The sequence below is a fragment of the Penicillium hispanicum genome (assembly GCF_028827665.1).
Source record: "Penicillium hispanicum strain IBT 35686 chromosome Unknown utg000006l_segment0_segment0, whole genome shotgun sequence".
NCBI lineage: Eukaryota > Fungi > Ascomycota > Eurotiomycetes > Eurotiales > Aspergillaceae > Penicillium > Penicillium hispanicum.
In genome coordinates, this window is record NW_026623198.1 from 1251691 (window position 1) to 1276884 (window position 25194).

General features: G+C 53.3%; 12 protein-coding genes across 12 annotated transcripts; 4 read left to right on the forward strand and 8 right to left on the reverse strand.

The window, feature by feature from the left end:
* Positions 1 to 190: 190 nt before the first annotated feature.
* Positions 191 to 3585, reverse strand: N7459_006792 (uncharacterized protein; the record flags this gene model as incomplete). Its single annotated transcript, XM_056945960.1, has 2 exons — positions 191 to 1172; positions 1379 to 3585. 2 exons carry the CDS (start codon positions 3583 to 3585, stop codon positions 191 to 193), a joined length of 3189 nt encoding a protein of 1062 aa, XP_056797959.1.
* A 1242-nt stretch (positions 3586 to 4827) lies between these two features.
* Positions 4828 to 5498, forward strand: N7459_006793 (putative NADH-ubiquinone oxidoreductase 178 kDa subunit; the record flags this gene model as incomplete). The annotated part of the gene is made up of 3 exons (XM_056945961.1): positions 4828 to 4941; positions 5041 to 5285; positions 5345 to 5498. 3 exons carry the CDS (start codon positions 4828 to 4830, stop codon positions 5496 to 5498), a joined length of 513 nt encoding a protein of 170 aa, XP_056797960.1.
* Positions 5499 to 5673: 175 nt separating this feature from the next.
* Positions 5674 to 7057, reverse strand: N7459_006794 (protein-histidine N-methyltransferase; the record flags this gene model as incomplete). Its single annotated transcript, XM_056945962.1, has 3 exons — positions 5674 to 6342; positions 6420 to 6716; positions 6908 to 7057. The coding sequence occupies 3 exons, from the start codon at positions 7055 to 7057 to the stop codon at positions 5674 to 5676; spliced, it is 1116 nt and encodes a 371-aa protein (XP_056797961.1).
* An 805-nt stretch (positions 7058 to 7862) lies between these two features.
* On the reverse strand, positions 7863 to 9252 carry N7459_006795 (cystathionine gamma-lyase CYS3; the record flags this gene model as incomplete). The annotated part of the gene is made up of 3 exons (XM_056945963.1): positions 7863 to 8444; positions 8504 to 8948; positions 9002 to 9252. The coding sequence occupies 3 exons, from the start codon at positions 9250 to 9252 to the stop codon at positions 7863 to 7865; spliced, it is 1278 nt and encodes a 425-aa protein (XP_056797962.1).
* A 908-nt stretch (positions 9253 to 10160) lies between these two features.
* On the reverse strand, positions 10161 to 11081 carry N7459_006796 (DNA-directed RNA polymerase III subunit RPC25; the record flags this gene model as incomplete). The annotated part of the gene is made up of 7 exons (XM_056945964.1): positions 10161 to 10205; positions 10265 to 10442; positions 10491 to 10554; positions 10612 to 10698; positions 10756 to 10852; positions 10915 to 11013; positions 11070 to 11081. The coding sequence occupies 7 exons, from the start codon at positions 11079 to 11081 to the stop codon at positions 10161 to 10163; spliced, it is 582 nt and encodes a 193-aa protein (XP_056797963.1).
* Positions 11082 to 11437: 356 nt separating this feature from the next.
* N7459_006797 (CCCH zinc finger protein) lies at positions 11438 to 13347 on the forward strand (the record flags this gene model as incomplete). The annotated part of the gene is made up of 3 exons (XM_056945965.1): positions 11438 to 11543; positions 11597 to 13167; positions 13219 to 13347. The coding sequence occupies 3 exons, from the start codon at positions 11438 to 11440 to the stop codon at positions 13345 to 13347; spliced, it is 1806 nt and encodes a 601-aa protein (XP_056797964.1).
* A 995-nt stretch (positions 13348 to 14342) lies between these two features.
* Positions 14343 to 15118, forward strand: N7459_006798 (GPI anchored serine-threonine rich family protein; the record flags this gene model as incomplete). The annotated part of the gene is made up of 2 exons (XM_056945966.1): positions 14343 to 14556; positions 14634 to 15118. The coding sequence occupies 2 exons, from the start codon at positions 14343 to 14345 to the stop codon at positions 15116 to 15118; spliced, it is 699 nt and encodes a 232-aa protein (XP_056797965.1).
* A 1220-nt stretch (positions 15119 to 16338) lies between these two features.
* N7459_006799 (uncharacterized protein) lies at positions 16339 to 16613 on the reverse strand (the record flags this gene model as incomplete). Its single annotated transcript, XM_056945967.1, has 2 exons — positions 16339 to 16460; positions 16529 to 16613. 2 exons carry the CDS (start codon positions 16611 to 16613, stop codon positions 16339 to 16341), a joined length of 207 nt encoding a protein of 68 aa, XP_056797966.1.
* A 598-nt stretch (positions 16614 to 17211) lies between these two features.
* N7459_006800 (uncharacterized protein) lies at positions 17212 to 18431 on the forward strand (the record flags this gene model as incomplete). The annotated part of the gene is made up of 3 exons (XM_056945968.1): positions 17212 to 17466; positions 17561 to 17862; positions 17942 to 18431. 3 exons carry the CDS (start codon positions 17212 to 17214, stop codon positions 18429 to 18431), a joined length of 1047 nt encoding a protein of 348 aa, XP_056797967.1.
* Positions 18432 to 18867: 436 nt separating this feature from the next.
* On the reverse strand, positions 18868 to 20189 carry N7459_006801 (uncharacterized protein; the record flags this gene model as incomplete). The annotated part of the gene is made up of 3 exons (XM_056945969.1): positions 18868 to 19662; positions 19737 to 19974; positions 20032 to 20189. The coding sequence occupies 3 exons, from the start codon at positions 20187 to 20189 to the stop codon at positions 18868 to 18870; spliced, it is 1191 nt and encodes a 396-aa protein (XP_056797968.1).
* A 1136-nt stretch (positions 20190 to 21325) lies between these two features.
* On the reverse strand, positions 21326 to 22259 carry N7459_006802 (uncharacterized protein; the record flags this gene model as incomplete). Its single annotated transcript, XM_056945970.1, is given in 2 exon segments — positions 21326 to 21866; positions 21877 to 22259. The coding sequence occupies 2 exon segments, from the start codon at positions 22257 to 22259 to the stop codon at positions 21326 to 21328; spliced, it is 924 nt and encodes a 307-aa protein (XP_056797969.1).
* Positions 22260 to 22924: 665 nt separating this feature from the next.
* Positions 22925 to 24558, reverse strand: nop12 (rRNA-processing protein NOP12; the record flags this gene model as incomplete). The annotated part of the gene is made up of 2 exons (XM_056945971.1): positions 22925 to 24379; positions 24436 to 24558. The coding sequence occupies 2 exons, from the start codon at positions 24556 to 24558 to the stop codon at positions 22925 to 22927; spliced, it is 1578 nt and encodes a 525-aa protein (XP_056797970.1).
* Between the last annotated feature and the right edge of the window lie 636 nt (positions 24559 to 25194).

Consider the following 25194-nt stretch of genomic DNA (forward strand, 5'->3'; position numbering starts at 1 on the left):
TACAAATCTGAAAATTGTCTCATCCGAATAACCTTGCCAATCCACAATCGAGATGAATACGGAATCACGCTATCAAACATGGAACACATAACATGCACACGCCAGAGAAAAACAAAGAAGCGGGGGAGGAGGAGGAGGAGGAGGAGGAGGAGGAGGAGGAGGAGGAGGGCAAGAAGAGAAAAATACAGCACTATGATCTGGCAAACTGCTCCTTAGATTTCGGGCTTGTGGGCGCCGATTGAATGGTCAGCTTCGCCGGAGGGGGGTTGGAAACAGCGGCGGCTTTCTCAATGCCTTTTACCACCAGGCTTTCCTGGGATCCCTTGGGAGTCTTTGGTGGTGATAGTTGCCCGTCGTCTGCAACCAGCGTTTCCATCGACTTCTTGGCTACTTCCTGCAGTCGCGCCATGACAACGGGAGAATCGGAGAACAGGACGACACCGTGGGAGTAGATACAGGGACTGGCCCGCTCTCCACTGGCAAAGTCCTCGTGGGCCGCCTCTCGCAGGACATGCGGGAAAGTGCGGAGCACCACATGTCGCGTGGGGTCGGTCTTCTGGCTAGGACTGACCTCCTTAGCAATTCCGTATTCTTCCCATCCTTCATTTGAGACCGCCTCTGCATCCGGGGCCGGGAAAGATGCCAGGACAAGCTCGCGCTCCACGCGAGCATGGCGCCACGTCTCCGCCGCCAGCTTCACAATTTTCCGAACGCCGGTCAGCAGAGAATCCAGGTGCTTAGGGTCGGCAAAGTGCTTGATATGGTCGATGATCTCATCCACAATCACAGCTGCGGCAACATTGATAGACTGCTTGGCATCCGAAGTTGTGTACGCCGCCTTGAGGGTTTGCTGTCGCCAGAATGCCTCGCGCCGGACAGACTTGCGACGAATATCCATCGACAGCATCTGGAAAAAGGTATCTGCTTTGTCATATCTTCGTCCCAGTGTGAAGAGGAAGGGCTGGAAGACACGATAAGTCAGGGTCTTGGACACGACGTGCTGGATGTAGGCACAGCGCAACTCGCGGGAAGCCGGTGTGTTGTCCAGGAAAGACGGTAGCTCTGACGGGATCTTGGACAAAATGTCCTTCGGTGGGTCGATGGGGAGGTAAGCGAAATGCTCCTTGGAAAGCTCGAAGATCAGCTGCGACAGCTGGGAGAAACAGTCCAAACTAGAAGACGAAAGGCTTATTAGATCGGTGTACATTTATGGCGTTATCAACATCACATTCTATAGAACAATAAGGAAAAGAGACTGTGTCGGTCTTGGCGTATAGACAAATGAGATATAAAAGGAGAGACATGATCATCATCGTAAAGAGAGATAAAATATAAACAATAAAAAGAATGTAGACTCGCAGACTGTAGGCTCACTTACAAGAATTGATCGCCCTTGGTCGTTTTGAGATCGGTGGCTTCACCAAGACTGTGCAGCGTCTTCCTGAGCCGGTCGCAATCTTGATCGAGATGGTCGATAGTCGATCGCATTCCATCCACCGCACGCTGGAGTTGCTGTTCTTTGACAAGGCCATCGCCCTCCAGCTTTTCCTTCTCCCGCTCAGAGCTCATCAGATCGCCGTCCTTTTCAGAGAGCAGTTTTTCCAATTCAGCACGCTCCTCGGCCCAGTGTTTCTCTTTCTCGCCGAATTGTGCCTCGAGTGCAGCGATCTTATCATCAAGCTCCTTGGCGGCCGCCGCAAGTTCTTCTTCGTGGGTATGTCGTAAGGAATCCAGTTCGCCTGCATGGCCCTGCTGGAGTGATTGCAGGTCTTGGGTGTTTTTCTCGCGGGTTTCCTCCAACTCTTTCTTCTTCGCCTCCAACTCCTCAAGCTTCGATGACAGTTCTTCACGGGTCGATGTCAGCTCAGCGCTTTGGTTTTTCAGTTCGGTCTCCTTGGTTTCCAATTCGGCGATTCTGGCGGCAAGCTCTGTTTTGTTGGCTTCGAGTTCGGTACGTTGGGCCTCCAGGGACTCATGTAGTTGGGTCTTCTCCTTTTCCCACTCTCCCTGGTTGGATTCGTGTTGATCACGCAAATCCTTCTCTCGAGCTTCCAATGTCTCGTTTGCGGCCTTTTCGTCTTCGTTCTTGATTTCCTCAAACAGCTCGGTCAGTTCTTGCTTCTGGGTGGCAAGCGCTTGTGAGTGTTCTTCCTTTTGTTGATCTTTTTCCTTCGCATGCGTTTCAACCGACTCCTGCATGGCGGCATTCAGCTTTGCAATCTCTGCCTCAAGCTCAACCTTGCTCTGTGAGAGCTCCTCGTTGGACTTTTGGTGTGTTGCCAAGCCGTCTTCCAGATCTTTTTGTTTCTCTTGGAGATTACCCAACTCAAGACGCAGTTCATTGATGGTATTTTTCAGCTTGGTACACTCTTCGGCGCTTTCGTTGGCCGTCTTTTTCATTTGCGCTTGCAGGGCTTCAATGTAGAAGTCCTTGTGCATGAGGGCTTGCTCGTGTTGGTTTCCGATCTGCTTCATCTCAGCCTCCCGGCTTGAAAGCCTGCTGTGGGTGTTGCGGAAACCATGCAACAGACGGTTGATGTCAGGAATAGCGGATTGGATCCTTTGGAGAAGCTCGATGTGTTCACCATCGTTCTCTGGAGGAGAGATGGTGCCATTCTCCCGAGGCTGGCCATTTCCCAAGCCCAACTCTCGGATGGCTTGGAACGAGGAAGCATAAGATTGATCCGCAACACTGTAACTTCGATGCATGTAGTGGCCATCTGGTGGGTGATGGGGATAGGAGTTATAAGGTGGAGCAACTCCTGCAGAGCTCATGACAGGAGAGTGAACAGCAGTTGTGTAGCTCTGCGCTGTTGATGGGGGTGCCGTCGATGCCACCGGAGCTACTGGGGCAGGGGGCGGAGGAGGAGTTGCGGTGGGAGACATGACTGGAGGCATATATGGGTAATGAGAACGAGCAAGAGGGCTGCTGACTTTGGGCACAGGTGAGGCGTAAGGCGAGGCGTAGGGCGAGGCGTAGGGCGAAGCGTATGGAACAAAGGCCGGTGACGCAGGATGGTGATAGTGAGTCTCGGGGGAGGGACTTGACATAAACCGAGCCTCAGTCAGAGAGGGGGATGGTAATGGTACGGCTGCAGGCACAGGGGAGAATGGAACAAAAGGTGAAGGTGCAACGAATGTTCTCCCTCTTGGAGATTCTCCAGGGTTAACGTCGTCGTTCGATATCTGAGCTTCCTCGGTCTCAATGGGAAGCGCAGGGATGTCTTGGATGTCGGGCTCGGTTGCTTCAGGGTCGGGATGGTCGTCCTTCACAGCGGGTGGTTCATTCGACGTGTCAGGAGCAGGCAGTTGTGTGACATTAAATTCTTCATGGTCCACTGCTGCTGTTGAAGACTCGTTTAATTGGGCGGTCGTCGGAGGTTGTTCAAGAACTGGTTCCGCTGATTGACCGGACTCTGGCTCTTGTACTGCGAGTTCCGGGCTATCAGGAGTAGGAGTAGGAGTAGTAGATTCGGTTGTCGTCTGGTCCTCTGTCCCCTCTGGACTCTTGGTCTTTTTAATCTTCTTCGATCCGGCCTTGCCAGTCTTGTCTTTGACTTTGGCCTTCTTGCCACCCGCTCCCATTGTGGCCGAGTGATGCGTGCCCAATTATTTTTCTAGTGATGAGTCGACGTGTTTCCAATAGAATCACTGAATAAGTGAAGGCAATAAGAGACGATGAGTATGATTCCGATTCGGGGGATTCATGGAGCTCTCTGCACTGTACGTTTGCAAGGAGCCCTGGCGGTGCCTCAAGATATAGCCCAAAGAGCACGCGGACTAGGGAGGCCGGGCTCCAGAATGCTAAGAATAATGAGTCAAGGCGTGTCGACGGAGTGACAATCGGGCAGAGAATCAATTGTACTGGAGTGTCGTCAGACAAGTGGGCACAAATGAAGACGATACACGACGGCAAGGCTGCCCGTCCCAGCACGCTGACAATTCGGGCAAGTCCTGATCTCAATTTTCCGGATGTCGGGAGAATGCTACCTAGAATCGAGCGTGGGTGGCAGGTGTACGACGTAGGGCAAGGGAAAAAGATACAAGAAACAAATTCCCATTCGCGGTGCTATAGGACTCGAAAAGTGCGCTCCAAGCGCGGCGGACCGAACCTTAGCGGGCATTGATACCCATCCCAAGGCTGACTGGGCCAAAAGATGCAGCGCAACGCTGATCAGCACATCCACAATCCGAATCACACAGACAAAGATTCAATTCCGAACCGAAGCGAGGCCAATTGCGGTGCGCCAGGGCATTGGGCATCAACGGAGTCGGGCGTGGTGAACAATGGGGAGTGGGGGCCCTCCCAAAGCTGACTTGTTCAATCGATAGCCAAACGCTAGCTGTAGTATTCCACGTAGGATGCCTGTCTGGGTAAGAAGGATGCCCTGTAATGGGCAGCAATCAGATAGATCCAATATGGCCTTCGCCCGATTGTAGGGGTTAAAACGAGGCGTCTGAGACCGGCCTCTGCGGCCACACAACCCCGGGCGTGGTAAGTATAGGGCGGGCCGGGCCCTCCTGTTCTTGCGTCTGCATGGCCTCCGCAGTTCGAGGCGGGCGGTTTCATGCCGCATATTCATAGTAGTTAACCGAAGGGAGAAGGATTGTTGTGTGGTATACATGAGTGCATCGAAAGATGGAATTCCCCACGTTCCTCGATATCATGTCGAGGGAGGAGTACACTGGGTAAGCAAAGAGGGCGGCAGCGAGAACGCTAGTCCCAATAGGGATAATGTCACATGACCTCGTCGGTTCGCAACCTCATCCTATCACCGCCGCCCAAAGGGTCATCACCAACCGACTTTTGCCCATTGTCCCTCCATCATGTTCGCCGCCAGACGTTCTGCTGCCTCGATGCGGCGGCTGGCTTTGCAGCATCCTCCTCGTCGCTTCGGCTCCTCCCACGCTCACGCTGAGCCCGTGAACGAAAGCTTCGGCGTAAGCTCTTTCCCCCGCCGGTTGAGTTAGGACTCAGCACCTCCCAAAAGCCTCCCAATAGCGTTGAACATTGGCTAAGCTGCATTTCATGCTTAACAGCGCAGCTTTTACGTCACTGCGGGCAGCTTCGCCTCCGCCTACATCCTCTACCGCCTCAGCAAGTCGAATGAGGATTCCGGTTCGGAGTCGTGGATCTCTGGCCTCATCAGCAAGTGGACCCCTTCGCAAGAGGTATTTGAGCAGCGTAATGCTGTTCACACCGCTATTCTGGAGAAGGCCGCCGAGGACCGCCATCTGCTCCAGAGTCAAGGACCCCGTGAGGCCTATGAATTGTTGCAGCCCGAGTATGTGAATCAAGTGTGGAATATCGATAGAATCGACTCTAACAATACATTTTTCACAGCCTGATGAATGCTCGCTCCCCTTATAACGTCTCTCCCGGCTCGCAGGCTGACCTCAGTGCCGTCGTGGCTCACTACGAACGTCAGAACAAGGACATGGAGGCATCTCGCGTTGCACGGATGAAGGATGGCAAGGTCGTGTCTCTTTACGATTAGATTATTTTTTGTTAGTTCGGCTGACAAGCGCACAATGGGGCGAAACATGTACATATACGTTGGAAACCGGGAAGCCCAATCCGGCACCTGATCACTTGAATTCCATTTGTTTGAAAACAAGCTTCTGGCGTATTGAAGTTGTATAACAATCAGCTCGTTATCGATTTATTTCATTTCACTTTGCAGCTGGTGTGACCTCCAACACCACCCTGCCGACACCTTCCGACTGAACATCGACTTTCTGCCGGACTTCCAGTTCATCGGCGCAGACGTTGTTCAGAACAGCGAGAAACTCATCCACACCCCCGCCGACTCCAAAATATACTTTCTTGGCTGCTACCAGAGCCCGGCTCTTCATCAAAGCTGTAGTGGAACCGCGCAAAAGTGCTAACAGAGTCTCTGAGAACGCTGTCAACGATGACGGCGAGTATATCGTCTCACTCGCAAGCACCAGGGTCCTAGCATGACCCTGCCCCTCGCCAGAGAAAACCAGATCCACAAATTCTGGGGACCAAGCGCCAGAGATAAAGCTAATGGAGATTCCGCGCCGCATCAGGTCATTCTTGAAATCAGAAATCAATTCAGGCGTGATGTCCAGTTCTTGTTCTTCATGTTGAGCTTGAGACGCCTCCTGCTCCGCTGCAGGGAACGTGGTAGCCGGAGAGCGACTCTTGCACCAGGTCAAAAGGAGGTTTGGGAGCGTTACAAGTCGTAAGACCGCGGCGTTGTAGTCGGCAAACGTAAAATGTGTTTTCCGTTGTGAGATTGTGCCCTTTTCGGACTCTTTCTTGTTAAGAACAAGGGCGAAAAGTGCCAGTGATGGTACAGCAGTACCTGCACCAAGCTGTTTAATCATTTGCATGTCAGTAAGTTGTATATACACCGTTCCAGGGTGATCGTAGGGTCTGAGATTGTACGAACCTCGATGATATGGACATCTGTCTGCGAGTCGCCCAGCGATTGAATGATGGAGTTGTCGCTAGCAGCAAGCTTTGCAAGGTCTACAGAGCACTCCCAGGTCTTGAAACCCCCCTCATAGAAGCGGGGCTTGAGATCTCCTTGTTCAAGCCCAGCAATGAGCTCTTCGTTATCGTGGTCTGCACTATCTTCTGCCATCAACTGAGTGCGGATGTCGAAAATCTCCCGGCGAGAAATGACGAGAGACGTGCCGCTGATTGCCAAGCTATTATAGAATATCTGTGATGGGAGAATCGAAAGCTATCATCTGGTTAGACTTGGATTCTGGAAGAGCAAGAGAAAGGCGTTAAGGCGCCGCGGAGTATATGATTGTCAACATGCTCTGGTACCACCTCAGAACAGGGGTTCTGGTAAGAAGCCCGTAACAATGCGCAGGCAAATTCAATAAGAATATCTATATTCCTATGTACTTAACAAAGAGAAGAACTTACCCATTCGTCCATATCATGTTTACCAGCTTGCACCAGTTCGGGGAGAGAGGCGTCCATGCCGTCCGGGAGATTCACGTTCGGGACATCGTCGTTGATCTCGGAATCATCAATGTCGATGTCATCTCCAGAGAAGCCGAAGCTGAAGGCCATGATCACACGAGCCCACTGGAGATGTACTTGCAGGGCAGGTTGTTCGAGAGGGTCTTCCCCTTGGCGAGCAATTGATAAGCTCCGGTGTTCAGGTCACGGGCTTTTCGAGCAAGAGCAAATCTGAGTAAGTGCCAACTGGTTGTGATAACAAGTCACTCGCAATCTGTGAAATTCGCCTGGCAACGCTTGTCGACGATGCATACCCAAAAAATTACAGTGGGCCAGTGCTGGTGACTAAGCAGCATCGGGACTTCCAACCTTAGGTTGCCTATCTTGGCTGGCACCCTGTTGTTGCAAATCCAGTCTGTCCCATACCCTTCGATGATTGAATTCTAGTCCCAGGCAGGTGTGAAATTTTGCTAAAACGGTTAGTCGACTGTATTGGGGAGTGACGTGTCTACCGAAGTATCCATAGAGCAAGGCCCCATATATAGATTCACTCCAATATGTCGTTAGACGAGATAGACAGGATCGTCGCGGAAATGGCGGAGCTCAATGCGATAGGAAATACGTACGATATCGTCTTGTTAGGACTAATTTGGCCATTCTCCCTGAACCCAAAACGTCTTTTTACAAGAACGTGGCAGGTTTGCTTCTTCTACGAGAACTCAAGCAACCGCTATATTAGCTCTCGAGTGGAATCAAAGTGGATGAATATTGCGAGTGAGGATGCAATTGAACCCTGAACTCAGGTCGCAGATACTACCTGGCGTGAAAAGCCCAAGCGATCATGAACAATAAATGAAAGTCGTCTATTATGTAGTCTCGTCGTAATGCAAAATCAACATGACCAAATATGGACCATTTAAGCACTGCCATGGATCGCCTTCTCTGATGAAGCCACGACCAGATCCAGGGCCTTGAGGACATCGGCCTTCAGATCTTCGCCGTCCTCGACACCGCAGCTCATCCGCACAAGATCGTCATACACCCCAGCTGCCTCACGCTCGTCCTTCGGGATACCAGCGTGAGTCATGCTCGATGGAACCTCACATAGACTTTCGACACCACCCAAGCTCTCGGCCAGGGTGAAGATCTTGGTATATTTGCAGAAGAGATGGGCAGCAGTCTGGCCGCCCTTGATGCGGAAGCTGAGCATGCCACCGCCCATACCATCTCGGTGTTGCTTGATAGCGATGGCACGGTGGGGGTGAGAGTCGATACCGGGGTAGTTGACAGAAAGAACGTGTGGAGACGACTCGAGAGCCTGGGCCACAATGGTGGCGTTCTTGGTAGCTTCGCGGGCACGCAGATGCAAAGTCTTCAGACCCCGGTGCGCGAGCCAGCAGTCGAATGGAGATGGAACAGCGCCAATTGCATTCTGGAGGAAAGTGAGGCGCTCTTTCAAAGCCTCTGAGCTGAAGGCGGCAACACCCATACACACATCCTAGGAGATCCGGATTGATTAGAGGTAGGGTAACACAGGCATGGAGTGACCGAACTCACCGAGTGTCCATTAATATACTTGGTCACCGAGTGCACCACCAGATCGGCGCCGTGATCCAGCGGATTTTGCACATAGGGGCTCATGAAGGTGTTATCCACCACAACGAGGACGCCATGGCGGTGGGCGACCTCGGCCACAGCGCGGATATCCACCAGGCCTAGAGTCGGGTTGGATGGAGTCTCAATCCAGATGAGTTTGGTGCTGGGACGGATCAACTCCTCTACGTGCAGCTCGATTGATGGCGAGAAGGTCACATCGACGCCATGCGCCGAAGCGACCTTGGTGAAGTACCGGTGTGTACCGCCATACACATCGGAGACCGAGACAACGTGCGATCCCGTGGCTAGCGACTGGAGGATGGTTGCGGTGGTAGCGGAGCCCGAGGAGAAGGCAAGGGCGTACTTGGCATGTTCGAGAGCCGCGACGGCTTGCTCGAAGTTATCGCTGTGACAAAGTCAGTCTCTGGGCGTTTGCGCCATGTTGCATTCTTTACTGACCGGTTGGGGTTTGCACTGCGAGTGTACTCGTAAAGACCGACGGGGCTGCCCACACTAGTCTGGGCGAAGGTAGTGGAAAGAGAAATCTGGCCGCGGCGGACAGTGTTAGCTTTCTGCGTCGAGGGGCCGTGGAAGATCGAACGTACTGGAGCGATGACTGCGCCAGTCGTCGGGTCGTGAGGGGCACCGGCATGCACAGCCAGCGTTCCAAACTGGCGCTCAGTCGAGTGGTCTTGCTCGATCGATCCCATGATTACTGTGCAGAGAAAGAGGAAGTAAATGCAATGAGTGGAAGTGCGAACCAAAAAGAACGGCACGATCAATGATGTGATTTATGAATAGTCCGAATGCGATCACTCCGTGGCCGTTTTAGGGATAAGAGCCTTGATTATCAAGCAGAACCTTCCAGGGGGGAAACCTTGCTTGTCAGCAACGCCTCCAAAGTGTGAAAAAAGATAATAACTCAAAGCCTTCAGGGGGAAGAAAAAAAAATTACTTGTCAACTATGGATCCCGGTTTCCTTTACGTTGCTGTCCGCCGTTGTTGCGCATAGGGCGATCGATCGCTCAATTGCGACTGGTCGAGAGGCGCTTATAGCTCCACCATTGGGTCGATTGCCGGGTCGGAGAAAGAGTGCAACACTCCGATCTGTCGGAGTGATCGGAGAGTGTGTCGCGACATAGGTCTATGCATCAGCATGATTGGCCAGCACCTGGTTATGCAAGAGATGATGAGGAATCAGACGGAATGGTCGGAACATAATTGATTAGGCAAGGGTACAGAGAAGACAAATACATAGAGATCGGAATGCAAGGATCGATGGAAAATGTATATACCTCAGTGAAACTCAGCCAAACGGCTGCAGAGTGGGGGCACCACGGCGAATATCACGGCATACTACGACAGACTATGGTGATGAGACACAAATTCGTCCCTCGCTTAGGAAAGAACAAAGCATGGCCATTCGTCTATGAAATGGGTCCTGAATGGATTTTGGATGGACCTTCGGTCGTCTATGTAACCTGGTCCATCTGGGTATCTGATCTGACGGTGAAGGAAATATAGGCGCCTCCCGCATGGCGCTCGCGAAGGGAATAATTGAGCTTCACTTGTTGACGTGTTGATAAGACCTGATGTCTCATCCACCAAGGAAGCCATCTCACCACCAAGTGATTGGGCCAAGACCACCCATCTGCATCGAGCCCTAGAAAAGTGTCAGTTGAAGCTGCAAACCAAGGAGCAAGACAATTCAAACAAGCATACAATAATCGAATAAGGTGGCCTCCTTTCCAACGCGGCCCCATCGCCCAGGTCCGGTGCATTGGGAATTTGGTCGTTCCATTCTTCCGTCTCAACGCGGAAACGAACGATTTCACCCACATCAAAATACATGACAGTCCCATCGTCATTCGCCCAGGTCCATACCTGGTCCACATAGTCACTGTACCAAGTTAGTGTTTGGGAGCTGAGCCGGGGGTGGGAAGCTCACAATTTAGAGTCCGGGAGAAGGAGATCCGGAGGGATCAGGACATCATTGAAGAATTCAACACCAACTACGTCTCAAGTTAGCACATGGCCAACTAAAAGAACAGGAATGACGAAAACGGTACTTTTGATGCCCTTTTCAGTGGCGCTGGCGATCTTGCCCAGCATGATCTCGCCCTTGAAAGGCCGGAATACGATCATTCGAAACTTGACTATCAGCGGGTCAGCTCGAAGCTTTGAAGATGTCACTGATTTCTTAACGGGCCTACCGTTCACGTTGACAAGGCCAGTGCCGTGACCGATCAGGCCATCTGAGGACTCCAGCAGATCATAAAAGCTGATGCATAGGCCGATTTTTTGGATCACCTGGATGGCATTAGTGATCCTGAAGGTACTCGATGGAACCAAAAGCAACACCGATCACCGACCTTGTTGGCATATTTCTCATTAATGTTGTCTTCGATTGCCACGGCACTGAACTTGGAGAAGTCCTCGGGCGAGATCTGAATCAGATCCGAAATGGTGGTCTGCCGCCGTTAGTGAACAAGGCTCTTTCTCCTCAGCACACCGCAGGAAAACTTACGAGAATGAACATGGTGGGTGGCGGATGAATAGGAGAGATCAGGTGAGGAAGCAAGCCAGGTTCAGATACACTTCCATGTTCGGGGTCCCTCTCTTGCGGATTCTCGCCGACTCAAAAAAAGCCTGGCTCATCCACGCCAATCACCGCAGCGGATCCAGCCCCCACGTGACCTCGGGAAGCTGTCAGAAGTCAAGCTCGCCGAAAAACTTCACGCCGCGGTTTTTTCCGCGATGGTGTAAACTCCTGCCCTTGTGTGGGGACCACGGAGAGGGCAGAGATAATGAGCTCCCAGGGGTTTTCTTTTCCACCACCTCCCCCGCCTCCTCCCACGACTCAGCAACTGTCGGCCTACCCCTCTACGCAGCAGTATGGGCAGCAGCGGAATGGACGCGGCGCTGGCGGACGAGGACGTGGGAGAGGGAACGGAAACCGAGGGCGAGGAGGTCATTTTTCCTCCGATGGAGGCCGACCGCCGTATCCAAGCACCCCCGGTTATAACTACGCGCCAGCAAATTATGGCTATCCAGCTCAGCCAGTGTCCGCAACGTCGTACATGTCTCCATCGCCATATCCTCACTCACCGTCGAATTACCAGCCTCCTCAGAACCCGCCCACCTATCAAACTCCCCAGAATTTTGCGCAGCCCGCTGGCTCGGCCGCTTACCCACCGCTACCGGGATATAATGGACCATCTAACCTCGCGCACTCCGGTCCCTACTCCGCACCAGCGACTCCGGCATATCCACCTGGTGCCGCAGGACATCAGCATGTCTCCCCGCCGGCAACGCCTGTCATGATGGGCTCTATACCCTGGGGCACAGAAGTCCAGGCTGGGACGGGACTGTACAGCGGAGCTCAGCGCGGCAATGGACGAGGGCACCGGCCACACTCGCATGGAAATCATGGACAAGGGTTGAAAACAAGACATCCAAGTAAGCGAGATCATGCAGCGGCGTTCAGCAAACCTCAGTCAAGCGCACCGCGAACTCCCGCACCACCGCCGGTTCCAAGTTTCGGCAATCCTTTACCGTCGAAACCACCACCCGCGGCCGATGCCACCCGAAAACCCAAGAAGCGAAAGAGGAAGCATAATCAGTTGGGCCTGACTCCGAAGACCGAAGAACACGAGTCCAGTGAGGAAGAAGAGGATGTGGATGAAGAATCTAAGTTGGCCCTTGATGGTGGACCACTCCAGTTCACATACAAGGGACAGACCGCGACACTACAGTCGTCCTCGGATATTGCTGCATGGATAGCAGAGCGAAAAAAGAAGTTCCCTACGCAATCTCGGATCGATGAAAAGAAAAAGGTTGCAGAAGAGGCCAAGGCGGCCCGTGACGCTGCCCGCCAAGAAAGAGAGAGAGAGAAAGAGAGGCAAAGGGAACAAAAAGAGTTGGCCCGGAAGCCTAGCGAAGAGGGTGCAGACCCAGCCGTTGATGCGGCGATGAAGGCGCAACGAAAGGCTGAAAAGATTCGCCGCAATCTGAACCGGGAGCAGAAACGATTCGCTAAAGCCGAGGCGGAGGCTGAAGCCGCACGCCTCAAAGTCGAGGCCTTACAGAGACAGGTCCTGGGCCTGAGTCAAGACCAAGCTCGTCAGCCCAAGGGGACTTTGGTCACCGAATCAGATTCAGCACTATCAGCCGCAGTTGATGGAGTGGACCCCGAAGTGATCGATTCTACGGAGCCTTCGAAAGGGGCCGAATCTACGCCTACGGACACTAATCCCGTTCCTGCCACCACTACTATCGATGTGGCTGTTGAGGGACCGGATGATGCCATGGAAGTGTCGGCTGATGATCTGGTCAGCAGCGACTGGACCTCATCTAGTGGCTCCAACTCGGGGTCCGACTCGGATTCGGACGTGGGCTCGGGTAGCGACGACGACTCTGCTCCGGAGGAGGTGAGTTCACGTCGCCAGGGCCCCGAGCGAGTCCCACCACCACCTCGCGAAGGCAAGAAACCCGTGTGTCGCCATTACGCGCGCAATGGGCACTGCAACCGAGAGGCCCAGTGTAAATTTTCCCATGACGTAGCCGAGCGAGGAGTGAAGGCCAAGCCGGTTGAGAAGAAGGGGCGCAAGGGACTTTTCCAGGCAGTGAGTTCGTCCCAAAATAACTCGGCTTCGGGGCTTACTGACGAGGACTAGTTGCTGGACCGGCAAAAGGAGGACGAAAACCGCCGAGCGATGGAGGTGATTGTGTGGCTCGGCCAAAATGGTATGCTGGAAGCGAAGAACGGCGCCCCGCAAGATCCTCCTAGCTCCACTCACGCATGAATGCACGCGAGCTGCTTCTATTTGGATGCTATGCTACGATCTCCTCTGTATGACTTGGTCGGGAAGGGGAAGGGGAAGGGGAAGGGGAAGGAAAAAACCCAAAGGGCCTGTCGTCCGATTGGAAAGGGCGGGCTCGCGTGGCGCTCCCCCGGACTGGAACTCCGACTGAGACCTCACGTATACACACACACTTAATGCGGCGAGGTCCTCCGAGGCTACCGCAAAACTCAGCCGATGTTGACCTTCGGATTTTGCCCTATTTTGAGTCATCCCCGACCGTAGGCAAACGGACCGAGTTAGCGCTTCAGTAGGCCAAAATCAGTGGAGAGAGATTGAACGAAAAGGGGACACCGCTACTGAAGTAGGAGTCACTCCCTGGTTATCAGTTATCATTGCTCTAATCATGATATCCCAAGGACTGCCCAGTGCTACGGTAACCGAACTTGGCCCCTCTCCCAGTGGAGCGTGTCATTTCAAGTAGTGAAAAAGGGCTCTGCGCGCGAGGGCGCTCACTGGTGGACTTGACCGGCGCGCAGCACTTGCTCCCCCCCAGCCGACCAATCCTGCCGGCGCTCGTGGATCTCCGCCACGAGCGCGAGTCCTTTCCAAGGTTGAGTGCTGCACTGTGATAGTGCGCAGCCAATGAGGCGCCCTGCTGCCCGCGACACTATATTTGTTGCTTTCGTCTAGTGTCTCCGGCGACTTCCTAGAGTGGGAGCGCGACCATGGCGCCTCGTCTATACTTTTATAACCCTCGTGCGCTCTACGCCTCCCTTTCTCGCCTCTTTTGCCATCCGCTCTTTTTTCGCCTGCGTGTTCGCTCTTTTATCACCCGCAGATATCACCGCGTGATTGAGAACTCCGTATCCTAGGGACCGTTCTCACCCGTCGATCTTTACTACTCCCTTCTCCGATCTTTCTCTGGACTGTCCCAGTATTTCTGTGATACATAACTATATCTCCCTTGGTTATCGCCTATCATTATCCTTTTCGCAATGCGCGCCTTCATCTACCTCGCCGCCGCCGCCTATGCCGGCCTGACTGCTGCCTCCAGCACCGCCAACGCTTTCAACAACCCTCCAGGTGGTTATAGTTTCACCGCTGGCCAGGCCACTACCCTGAAATGGACTCCCTCCACCTCTGGCACGGTTTCTCTGCGCTTGCAGTCAGATGAAGTGTCCACGCTCATGTCTGGGACTGCTATTGCCTGTGAGTATTATCCAATTGAATCTCGTCCCTCGTCCTTATCTTTTTGATCCGATGTATGTACTGACCATCTTCCGCAGCGGACGTCGACAACAGTGGCAGCTATACCTGGAATGTGCCAACGGACCTAGTGGCCAACCAGGAATACACCATCGAGATCATTGACGACAATGACGCCAGCAACTACAACTTCTTGCCCCGCTTCACTGTGACCGGTGCCACCGCATCCGCCTCTTCGAATGTGGCTAGCTCGACCTCTTCTGCTGAGTCGACCACTTCCACTGCCTCCACCTCGACTTCCTCCGCCAGCACCACCACCAGCACTAGCACTAGCACCTCCTCGACTGGGACTACCAGCACCCCGACCACCTTGACCACTGCCACCAGAACCTCGAGCTCCAGCTCGTCGACTGCCTCGACCACTTCTTCGGCCTCGTCTTCTTCCAGCTCCAGCAGCTCGGCCACCGCTTCCCAGACTGCTGTGCCCACCTCCAACGCCGGTATGATCAACCGTGTCTCCGGTGGCATGCTGGCCGTTGTTGCCGGTGCCATCGCGCTGGTGTAAAAAAAGAGCAGGAAGAAGAACTGAAGACCGACGATATGTTGCGATCAGAATTTTTTTGTCATGGGTCTTGTACAGCTACGTCTCGACTCTCTCCTTTTCACTTCATTCTCGGCTTGGATTTGGTTTCATTACGAGACAACCATGATTTCTAGTCATCTTCTCCGATCTGGCATTGCACAGCTAGCGTCAACGCCCTCGGGACCCGGGGGTCCAGTCGGCTTTTAATTTCTATGTGCTTGGGTCACTGAGCGTCTTCCTCATCACGAATGTATCTCTCACCATGGGAACTTTATGTATAAATACCACTAAATCATGACCGGTATTCTGTTCTTGATCACCATTGCAGCCACGTCAATCCAGTACTGTATGGTGTACAAAAACCCGAGGACTTGATATTCTTATTTGCCGCGTTCCTTGGGAACGATATGTTCAAGAGCCGCCATCGACACCCGCGCGTGGGTCTACCAAAATCAAGATAGGAATGTCTATTGACGATCGCTATGAAGAACTGTGCAACAGTCACTCACTAGTTAGCCACGGTACTTCATTACGTTCTCAATGCCTCCGACTCAATAGCGGCGATTGAGCAAGGGGCGCGAAATCCCAAGATTGCCCGTGCGTCCTTGGAGGAAATTAAGTCGATATTTCTCATGGGGCGCAGAGGAATAAGGATCAGCGACCTCCAGTACATAATTTCCGCTATATAACTACCGTAGCATTGGTGCGGTGGAGACGCAACGGTTTAGCGTCCACAGCGCGAGGGGAACTCGCTTGGGGGGAAATTGGTGCTTCGCGAAGCTCCACAGGTGCGCGGATTGTGGATGTGGCGTCCTATCAAACCACCATCCTTGAGGGCCTCCGACGTCACCAGAAAAACAATTACTAGTTAACTAGTCGCTTCACTTCGGGAGAACTGTATCGTGTAACATCTGGGGTGTTGAGGTGTTTTCCGTGCGTATATTCCAGTGTCTGCATGAATTTATTCAGGATCACAGTAGCCGTGTTGACCACTTTTCCACGGCGAGGACAGCTCTTTACCGCCGTCGGGTAGAAGTAAGCAATAAGCGTCAGCAGCATCTGATCTCTCGACCGCGCCAATGCCATCCGCGACGGCGTGCAGCCAGAACTGCTGGAGGGCCCTGCAGTCACGATCTGCGTGTTCCTGTCTGTTGGTGCCTGATTCGTTCTCGGCTGATCGAACGACCGTCAAATCCCAATTCTCATCGCGATCCCTGTTTCCACGCGCGTTTCAGCATGTCATGGTCATCCCGACCGGCTTCAGCTTTCTTTTCGGGACTGAAATTCTTGCTGAAGGCCCAATGCACAATGGATTCGGAACCTCCTGGCATGAAGGACCAAAAAAAAATGGAATTGGGTGTGGAATAGTTCATGCATGACCCCCAGGCTCACCCACACCGCATGATCTCAAGTTCTTCACAGGGGGATCCAGGACGTCACGAAGCACAGCCTTGGAATCCCACAGATGGAGGGCCATCACTAGCTGACCGTCATCAAGGACTTGTCGCTCCCAAGCTCATGCAAGGTTCACCGGTATATGGGATCGGGACGAAGTGGCTCCCCCTCGTGTCGGCGGCGAGAGCAAGGGTGCCCTGGCATCTTGCAGCCCGCTACTGAACCACCCGAGTCATAAGGCCTTGGGGATTGTCTGATGTGTCGACCACGTCCGATGCCAAAAAGTGACTGCCTACATGCGAGATGTGCAGGTTCTGGCATCGAACCTGGGGTCCTAGACCTCGCCGGCGTTCGTGAATGGCCGTGTCCGGCCCCTTCGTCCCCATCGGACCTGCTTGTGTGACGATACAGGATCGATATGCCACCGATGACAGCTCGGTTCACAATGATCATCCCGCCTAAGAGGCCGCAGCAGGAAACGCTGCCGTGCATAAGCCGGAGATCCGAGAGTCTTTTTTCTGTTCGGGTATGCCACGCCGCGACAGCCTATATAATGCGCGAGGCGCACCCTTCGGCTTGAATCTCGAGTAGTAAAGTCCTTCCAAGTGCAGAGATCCTTTGTGAGCTTGGTGGCCCAGTCTTTCGAGTCGAGTTGATCAAGCCGTCCTAAACAAGACACAATGCCGTCAAGCATTTACTTTGCCGTCACCGCCGCGGCCCTCGCTGGGTTCTCGCACCTGGCCCAGGCGCAGACCAATATCACTGCCAGTGCTTGCGCTGACTCGTCTGTCTATTCGTCATGCAACCGCAATGTCGCTGACAAGTGGGACTCTTGTATCAAGGATTGCAATGGTAACGGCGACTGCATTGTGGACTGTGGCTGCACCTCTCACCAGAAGTATATCAACTGCATGGCGCAAGCTTGCTGGAACCAGGTATGTCAATCACTTGGTCGGGACAGGCAATTCCTCACTCTGGCGCATTCCATGAATTCCATCGAGTCCTCACACTGACACCTTTTGGCTCTAGGTGTACTCATGCGAGTACCAGCTGTTCGTGCAGCAATACTTTGCTGTGTGCCCCAGCGCCTCTGAACCAATTCCCTTCTGGCCGCCTCCTGACAATGCACCAAATCGCTGCTCCTGTGATCTGGGCAAGGTGCTCCAGACCACGCTGACGGCGCGAAAGGAGCAGGTGTCCTGCATGAGCAACGTGACCGGCCAGACCATCTCCGATGTTTCGAATCTCTCGGACCTGGGTAACGATGGACTGGATATCGCCAAACAAGCCACCGAGTGCGCATGCTGCGGCGCCAGCGCCAGTATCTCCGCGTATGTTGTCTCCCTGATCACCTTCTCACAATGCCGGAAGAGTGCCCAAGATGGCAAGCTAATCGCGCACGTTTCATAGAGCCTGGCAAGTCTGCCCGGACACCGAGCCCACTCTCGCCGGCGCAGACCTCTGGCCCGTCTTCTTCCCCGATGACTTGCCAAACCTGTACAAGTCCATCCCGAATTGGGCCTGGGATAGCTGCGACAGCACGCTAGACTCGACCAACTGCAAGGACGCCGGATTCACCGACCCATCCGACAAGTTCTACAAGCCGGGCCACTTCCCTTCGAATGGCACCTCCACCCTGCACAACATCGGGGGTACGATGACTGCCCCCGCAAGCGGAACGGTCGTTACCTGGTCACAGTCGTCGACGACATACACTGTGACTGCCACGGGGTACGACCAGAAAGCCGTCGCCAGCCAGAGTGAATACCGCGCCACTGCGACCGGCACAGATGCATTTGCCACGCAGACATCTACTCACTCGAACGCGGCCGCTGGCATCAAGCCTGCAAGTGAAATCCTTGCCGTCTTTGGCGTTGTCGGCATTCTGATGGCGCTGTAAACGAGGCCCATGTTTTGGTGAGCGGTAAATGAGGTCCAGACTGCTTCATTGACATAAACGTCTCATAAACGGAGATGAGGGTGGTAATGTTTCCTATGTTCATGATGCGATGATGGATATGGGCCGTGGGGCCGATGACTTATGGATCATGGGTAAATTGGGTCAAAGAGTGATTTTACTGAACTCATGGACATATAATAATGATATCGGGCTTGGATTTCGTGTATCCCGGAACCTCTGTGTAGCACCAAGTACAACTAGAGACTGGTGGTGACCTTTAAGAATGTCCGAAGACGAACAAACGCCAAAGTGAGAAAAGACGAAGCAAGACCGAGACTCCAAGCGCCGGGTATTGCACGATGACCACGTAAGACGTCCATTAATCATGCCGAAATGAATGCACGAGGATGGGGGAAAAAAAAAAAAACGCATAGCCTCAAGCAGCCGTCCAGGTAGGGCAAACGCGCTTCAAGAACTTCATAAACTTAAAGAAACCCACTGCATACTCGACATTGCCATGGGGATCCACGACGCGCTCAGGGAAGGCGATGCCAGCGCCATACAGCCCCGGGATGACAGGGCCGTCACCTCGCTCATGGAAACGTCCCGATTCATGATCGAATTCCATGCTCAGGGCACCCCCGTTCCTCGCAAGCTGTGGTAGCGGGTCCCGTGTGAAACCCACAGCTTGCACGATATGTGAGCAGCCGGGGAGGTGCTGACGGTACTGAGCGAGCTCTCGAGCTTCACCACCGGCGCAGTCAATCTTGGTCAGGACCTCTCCGGCGGGTGAGGTCGAAAGCGCATCGTCTTCCAACTGAGTGCGGGCAAAGTCGGCCGCCAGACCCTTCAGTCCCGTGTTATCGCGGAGAATCCAGCCGTCCATGAACTCTGCATAGCGGAGCGGATGCCGGGTGAACCATTTGATGCGCAGTTGGGGATGCGAGGAGCGAGCCAGCTGCACGAGGTTGAGAAGGGCGAGAATGGCACTGTGCGAGGCACCCACGACGGCGATGGATAAGGGTCGCTCGCTGGGGAGGATCTCTGCGAGCTCGGAGGGCTTGAGAACGATGTCGAGGTCCAAGCACTCAATATCGAGTCCTGGGACCGGGACGGGTAGGTTGGTAGGGTGCGAGCCCGTGCAGAGGATCAGGCGGGCGGTTTCGATCTCGAGCTCGTCGGGCGAATCATCGCGCTTGACGCGAACGGTCCACTGAGATGCATTCGAGGACTGTGGGCGATGATGTCATGGTTAGCGTTCCAGCGTGAGGACTAGCGATGTCTCTTGAATGATTCGGTACGAACCCCGCTGCGCAGATCGGCTGCTGTGACAAACCCTCGGCAGGCATAGACCTGTTCCATCTTCGTCAGGCCATCCGTGAGACCGCGAACCATATCCGCTGCATAGTGCAGGTGGCAGGTCTTGTCTTGATCCAGTTTTGCTATCGTGGAAAATGCACTGGGATGCCGGGTGTTTTCAATGACTGTTCTGAAGGGTTGCACGGCCGTGGCGTAGGATTGGAAGAAGGACACCTTGGTGTTGCTGTGGTGGTTCTGTCAGCTAGACGCCAGAGCCCTCCAGAATAGCAGGAGCACCAACCTAGGAACTTCGCGATACTTCCGTTCGACTCTGCCGGCCTCGAATGTTGGGTCCACCCAAGCTATTGTGCCCAGCTGTCGCTCCAGCAGATTCCCCACGACGGCCACGCCGGCCGGGCCAGCACCCACAACTACGGCTGCGCATTTCCGAGTTGCCATTCTCAAGTGCCAGTTGCGGAGTGCGGAGTATGAAGAAGATCGTTCCGTTAAAAACGGGTGAAGAAAACAAGAACACTGGTAGGACGCGACCTGAAGGTGGGAAAAGAATAGAGTGTCAAGGATAAAACTGGATTCATTCGGGTATCTAAATAAACAGCAAGTCTCGCCCACGGTGCAGACCGCAAGACCCCGATGAGCGGGCTTCCAAACAGGGGGGGGAGAATCGTCAGCCAAGCCCCGAGGAACGATATTCTGTCGACCAGGAATGCGTCAGTCACCGATCGCCATTGGCAGTGCAGATAACGCAACCAAGATCCAGTCGGGAAGTCGCCAACGGACGGGAATTTGGGGAGAAGCGCTAGGTCCCCGACGCGTGGACAATCGTGTCACAGTAGTGTGTGCAGTCCAGAACTCTCGGTCGAGATGGGCCCGTCGATCACGACCCCATCGCCGATTCAAGTCGGAATTGTTGAGCCCTCTCAGCTGATTATTGTGCCGCTTTGAGGCCATCGGGGGTCGCTGGCCATGTTCGCGGACTGCAGGTCAATCGGCGATTGACGCGGGAGCCCCACTGGCTGGGCGCTCTCTATCGGCCGGTCGGCTGCGTCGGGCGGTCCCAAGCGGAATGGGAGGAGAATTCTCTTGAAGGGCGAGCCACGATGCTCAGGGAGGTATGGCTGGAACGGTTGGATGAACTGAGAGCATCGTGGTGCCGGCGAGGAGATCGGTACAGGGAAAATGCAAGACGAATCCTAGTCGAGGCAAGCGTGTGGTCTTATATATGTACTCAGTTCTGGCGTCGATCCGGAGGGCTTGGCGAAATTGCGTGATCAGGTGCAGCCTGCATGCCTGAGGCAGACGCATACTGTCGGTATAGTCCAAATGTTCTTGTCAGTACCGACAGTACTTGGGCAGCAGAGAGTGTGAGAGCCCAGCGGTAATTAAGGTAAGAAAGGACTATGCTTGGAATATGAGGTGCATCAAAAACGCTGGATAATACGTGTGAAATTGGATAGCTTGGAGATTTCCTTGAAGAGATGAACTGACTCCTCGAGAGGACAGCATGGTTGGATAAATCCGATATGGAGATTGAAGACATCGAATTACTTCACCATCCTTGCTGCAGGTCTCTATGGTCAGACTGCCCAGAAGATCCTGATGCTCGCCTGGGAAACGTGATTTGCCCAGCCTGGGAACCTCGCGCGTGCCCAAAGTGCAATAGAGTCCCCAACCTCCAGCTCACGAACCCCTCGTCCATCCAGAGTAAGCCGGCCACGTCCCTGTGTGCGTTCTATGTGGTAAGCCTTTTCCGATTCTGGCGCAATGTTGTCCAAATAGTGCCAGGTGATGACTCTGTCTTGCATTTCTGCCACACGCGCACCATTGACTTGCAACTTGTTGTCGCGAGGGAGAAGTAGCTCATCGGCAGGAGTGTAGTTTTTCTTCACTCGACCTTTTTCGTTGTCTAGTATTTCTTGCTCAACGCCGTCAACATACATATTTCTGGTGTGGGCACCGCGAATAACCTCCGTATCGAACCAAGTCCACGAACACTCGTACATGTTGTCTCGAAATCGTCCGAAGCCTTGGTCGTGAGAAGATAACTGGAAGACAATCTTGCGACAGGGATGTGCGGTGCGATGGGGTAGTGGGCGAGGAGACACTGGCCCTTCAAGGCTCTGGACACAGAAAACCAGATTCGATTAGTTGGAAGATCCCCAAATAAAGACTCGCAGAGAGACTTGCCTGACGCTCATAACACAGGGGTACTGTTTTCATGAGTGTTTGGTCTCTATCCTTTCCAATGACTCTTTCGTCGCCATCCATGTGGCATTCCATTGACGGCCAGTATTCCGCAGCGTCGATGATTGCATCTACCAGTTCCGTGGGCAGCCCATCCCTCACTTTCCACTGCAGCAAATAGCGAACTTTGAGCACATCCCAAAGACCCGGGAGCTCTCCCTCTGTCTCTCCCTTGGAAGCTGTGACATCTGCGGGAACGTCCTGGCTTTCGTCTGCAACGTTTCGGGGCCTTGAAGACAGCGTGCGTCGTAGCCGAAGCGGCAGCATGATAGCCTGATTGTCCAAATAATCACCCTTTGCTTGTATATGCCTTTAAGCACGATGATGTATCTTGTATGTAAGTGGCAGAGTGGGGGATGGAGAGAACAGACAACAAAAGATCTGGGGTTTTCCTCCGGCCATAGCTTGGTCTAGGCAGCGACCCCACCAAAGCTATATATTGCCGAAGCTTGAGGTGAACGCAAGAATCTGGGATTTGCGGCGTCTCTAGGCTCCAAAGTCGATTTCTCAAGCACCGAGGGATAATTAGGGTTCAATCTTTCTGCAATTTGGGTGTTAACAGGAGTTGTTTCATTACTGAAACCTGAATTGCCACCGCAGGCCACTTATCTCTTATCGCACGTCACCCCGCATGGAAACAGTTACTGCGTCTGGAGACGTCGAATCTACTTCGTCCGAGTGCTGGCTCCATGCATACTCGAGAGATCAAACCTGCAACTGTACCTAGATAGTTAGTCAACTAGTTATGCGCGCACATCAGGACTGACGTCAGTGTATCCCTTCTAGTTAACTAACTAGTTACTTAGTGGGGGGAATTCCATACAAGCAGAGTTCTGTATACATGGAGATCATAGTTGATGATATTTGCATAATAATTCAAATGCCCGGTCCAACGCCCATATCAGAGACAAAATGATTCCTTTTCTGAGTATTCACGGCTTTTGTCCACCGGCAGCCCGGTAGGCGGCTGCTCGCTTGCTGCTGCGGTTCTTCGGCTTACCCTTAGACCCTCGGCTTTTGGTCTTGACCTTCATGCGCGACGTACCATTCTCCGTGGCCCGATGACCCTCGAACACAAAGGAGTTGCCAGCGATGGTCCCCTTTCCATCCGCTCTGACCTTCGCCGCACCAGCCCGGCCAAGTAGCTTGCCTGCGCGGCCTTGAAGCGTCTTCTGAGCTGCATCCTTTCCACCAGAATCCTCGCGTTTCTTGACCATCTTCCTAGCACGGGTGACGCGCAGCTTTCGGGGCAGCAAAGGTGGGAATTTCTTCTCGTTGAGTAGAAGTGCCTCTTCGACCCCGTTACCATTGTAAAATTGAACATAGGCGAAGCCTTTGCCGACGCGAGTGGAGCGGTCGCGGATCACACGAACGAACTCCACGCTTTTCTTGGTCGTCTTCTTGTCCTTAGAGCCGCCGGTGTGCTCGTTGAAGGTCCGCCAAAGGCCCTCCTCGATATCAGCAGGGGCTCTGACTTTCTTCTTCTTGCCGGACTCGTCCTCGCCAGTTCCCTCCTGGTCGACAAAGTCTAAATTGCCCACGAATACACATCGCTTGTTATCAATCTCGGCAGGGTGTGCAATGCTATCCACGCGCAAATGCCGATCTAGAACCACAGTACCGTTCAATGCGGCGGGTGCCTTGCGAGCAGCCTGAATAGTGGTGTAGACGGCATAGGCATTGGTGCTAGGTGTAGTCTCGTCCAGAATATCCCGTTTGGCAAAAGAGGCACGCTTCGGGATTCCACCACCACTAGAGAATGGAACAGAGCGGAAACGAATCGATTCCACCTTGTGCGGGCCGCTCGATTCAGGGAGAGTGGAGCAGAAGGATGCCAGATGTCTGAGAAGGGTCTTCTTACCCGACTTGGATTTAATGGCTTGCGTTGAGACATTGCCCAGGAAGACTGTGCGATTCGACTTTTCGACGTCGCCTGACTTGGAAGTTCTAGTCAAGCTTTCATGAACGGGCACCGGTGAAGCCTTCCCATCCTCCTCGTCGCTGTCCTTAGCCTCTGATTCGTTTGCGTCAGATGCGCTGGCGTCATCATCTTTCTCAATCGGCTTCTGGCGTTTCGACTGTTCTATCTTTCTCTTCTCGTCGGCCTTTTGCTGCTCCTTCGCGATACGACGCATATACGACTCCTCCAGATCCTCCTCGACACCGCCGCGCTTTCGCTTACGACTCTGGGTCTCGGATGCTGGTGCTTCAGCCGACTCAGATTCGCTGTTCTCGGAAGCATCTTCCATCACTTCGTCCTCGGAGTCGACCGACTCATTTTGCGATTCAAGACCATCATTGTCTTCCTTTTCCTCGGGCTGATTTGTAGACTTGGCGGCGAGAGCATTGAGATTGTATTTCACAGCCGGGGATTTCACGGGGCCCTCCTGTAACACATATGGTCAGCATGCAGTTCTTCCACCCGTCATAGTTCAAGACGTACACTTTTTTCGAATAGGGAAGACAAGGTCGGATCCAGGGCTGCACTGCCTCCCAGAACAGGAAGATTCCCAGCATTGGGCGTCTGGGCGTCCGGCTTGGACTGGGATTTCGACTTTTTGCCCATAGTAGAAGATCCAGAAGTCCTCGAAGGGGTGTTTCCCAGCGAGTGATGTTCAATGCGTGGAGTTCAGTTGTACTGGAATAGCTCCGAACTTTTTTTTTTCTCTTTGGGCTTATCGGTCTTGGCGCGGCCCATCTACTGCGGCAGACATCACATGATCTTGCTCCTCCATATCAATCAAAGATAATGCGTCCTCCATTTCCTTGGAGTATATCAAAGATACTCTCCCAGAATGAGAAAGGAAATCTCCAAGGATCCATGGAGATCATGCATGTCTCTTTCCTTGTGCAAGCTTTCTTTCTTTCTTTCTTTTTTTTTTTTTGGATATGAATCCTAATCAGTTCATAATGCAGATTCGACCGCAACTGTGGAAGAACGGGAATCTCAATCTTGAACGCACACACATAAAAACTCGATACCATCTTCTGCATATGCCAGAATTCTCGACCAAAGCATGTACATAAATAGTCTTCAACATCGCGATGGTCAAGTCCGTCTCCGGCGACGTCAGTCTACACGTGATGATAAGGGCGGTGAATCCCGTCTGGCCCGGCATGCGGCAGAAAGAGAAGGGAGCCGTCACTCGCTTCTCTATTGCAGCACCCCATCAATGCGCGGTCTGCTGGCTTTTTCTTTGCG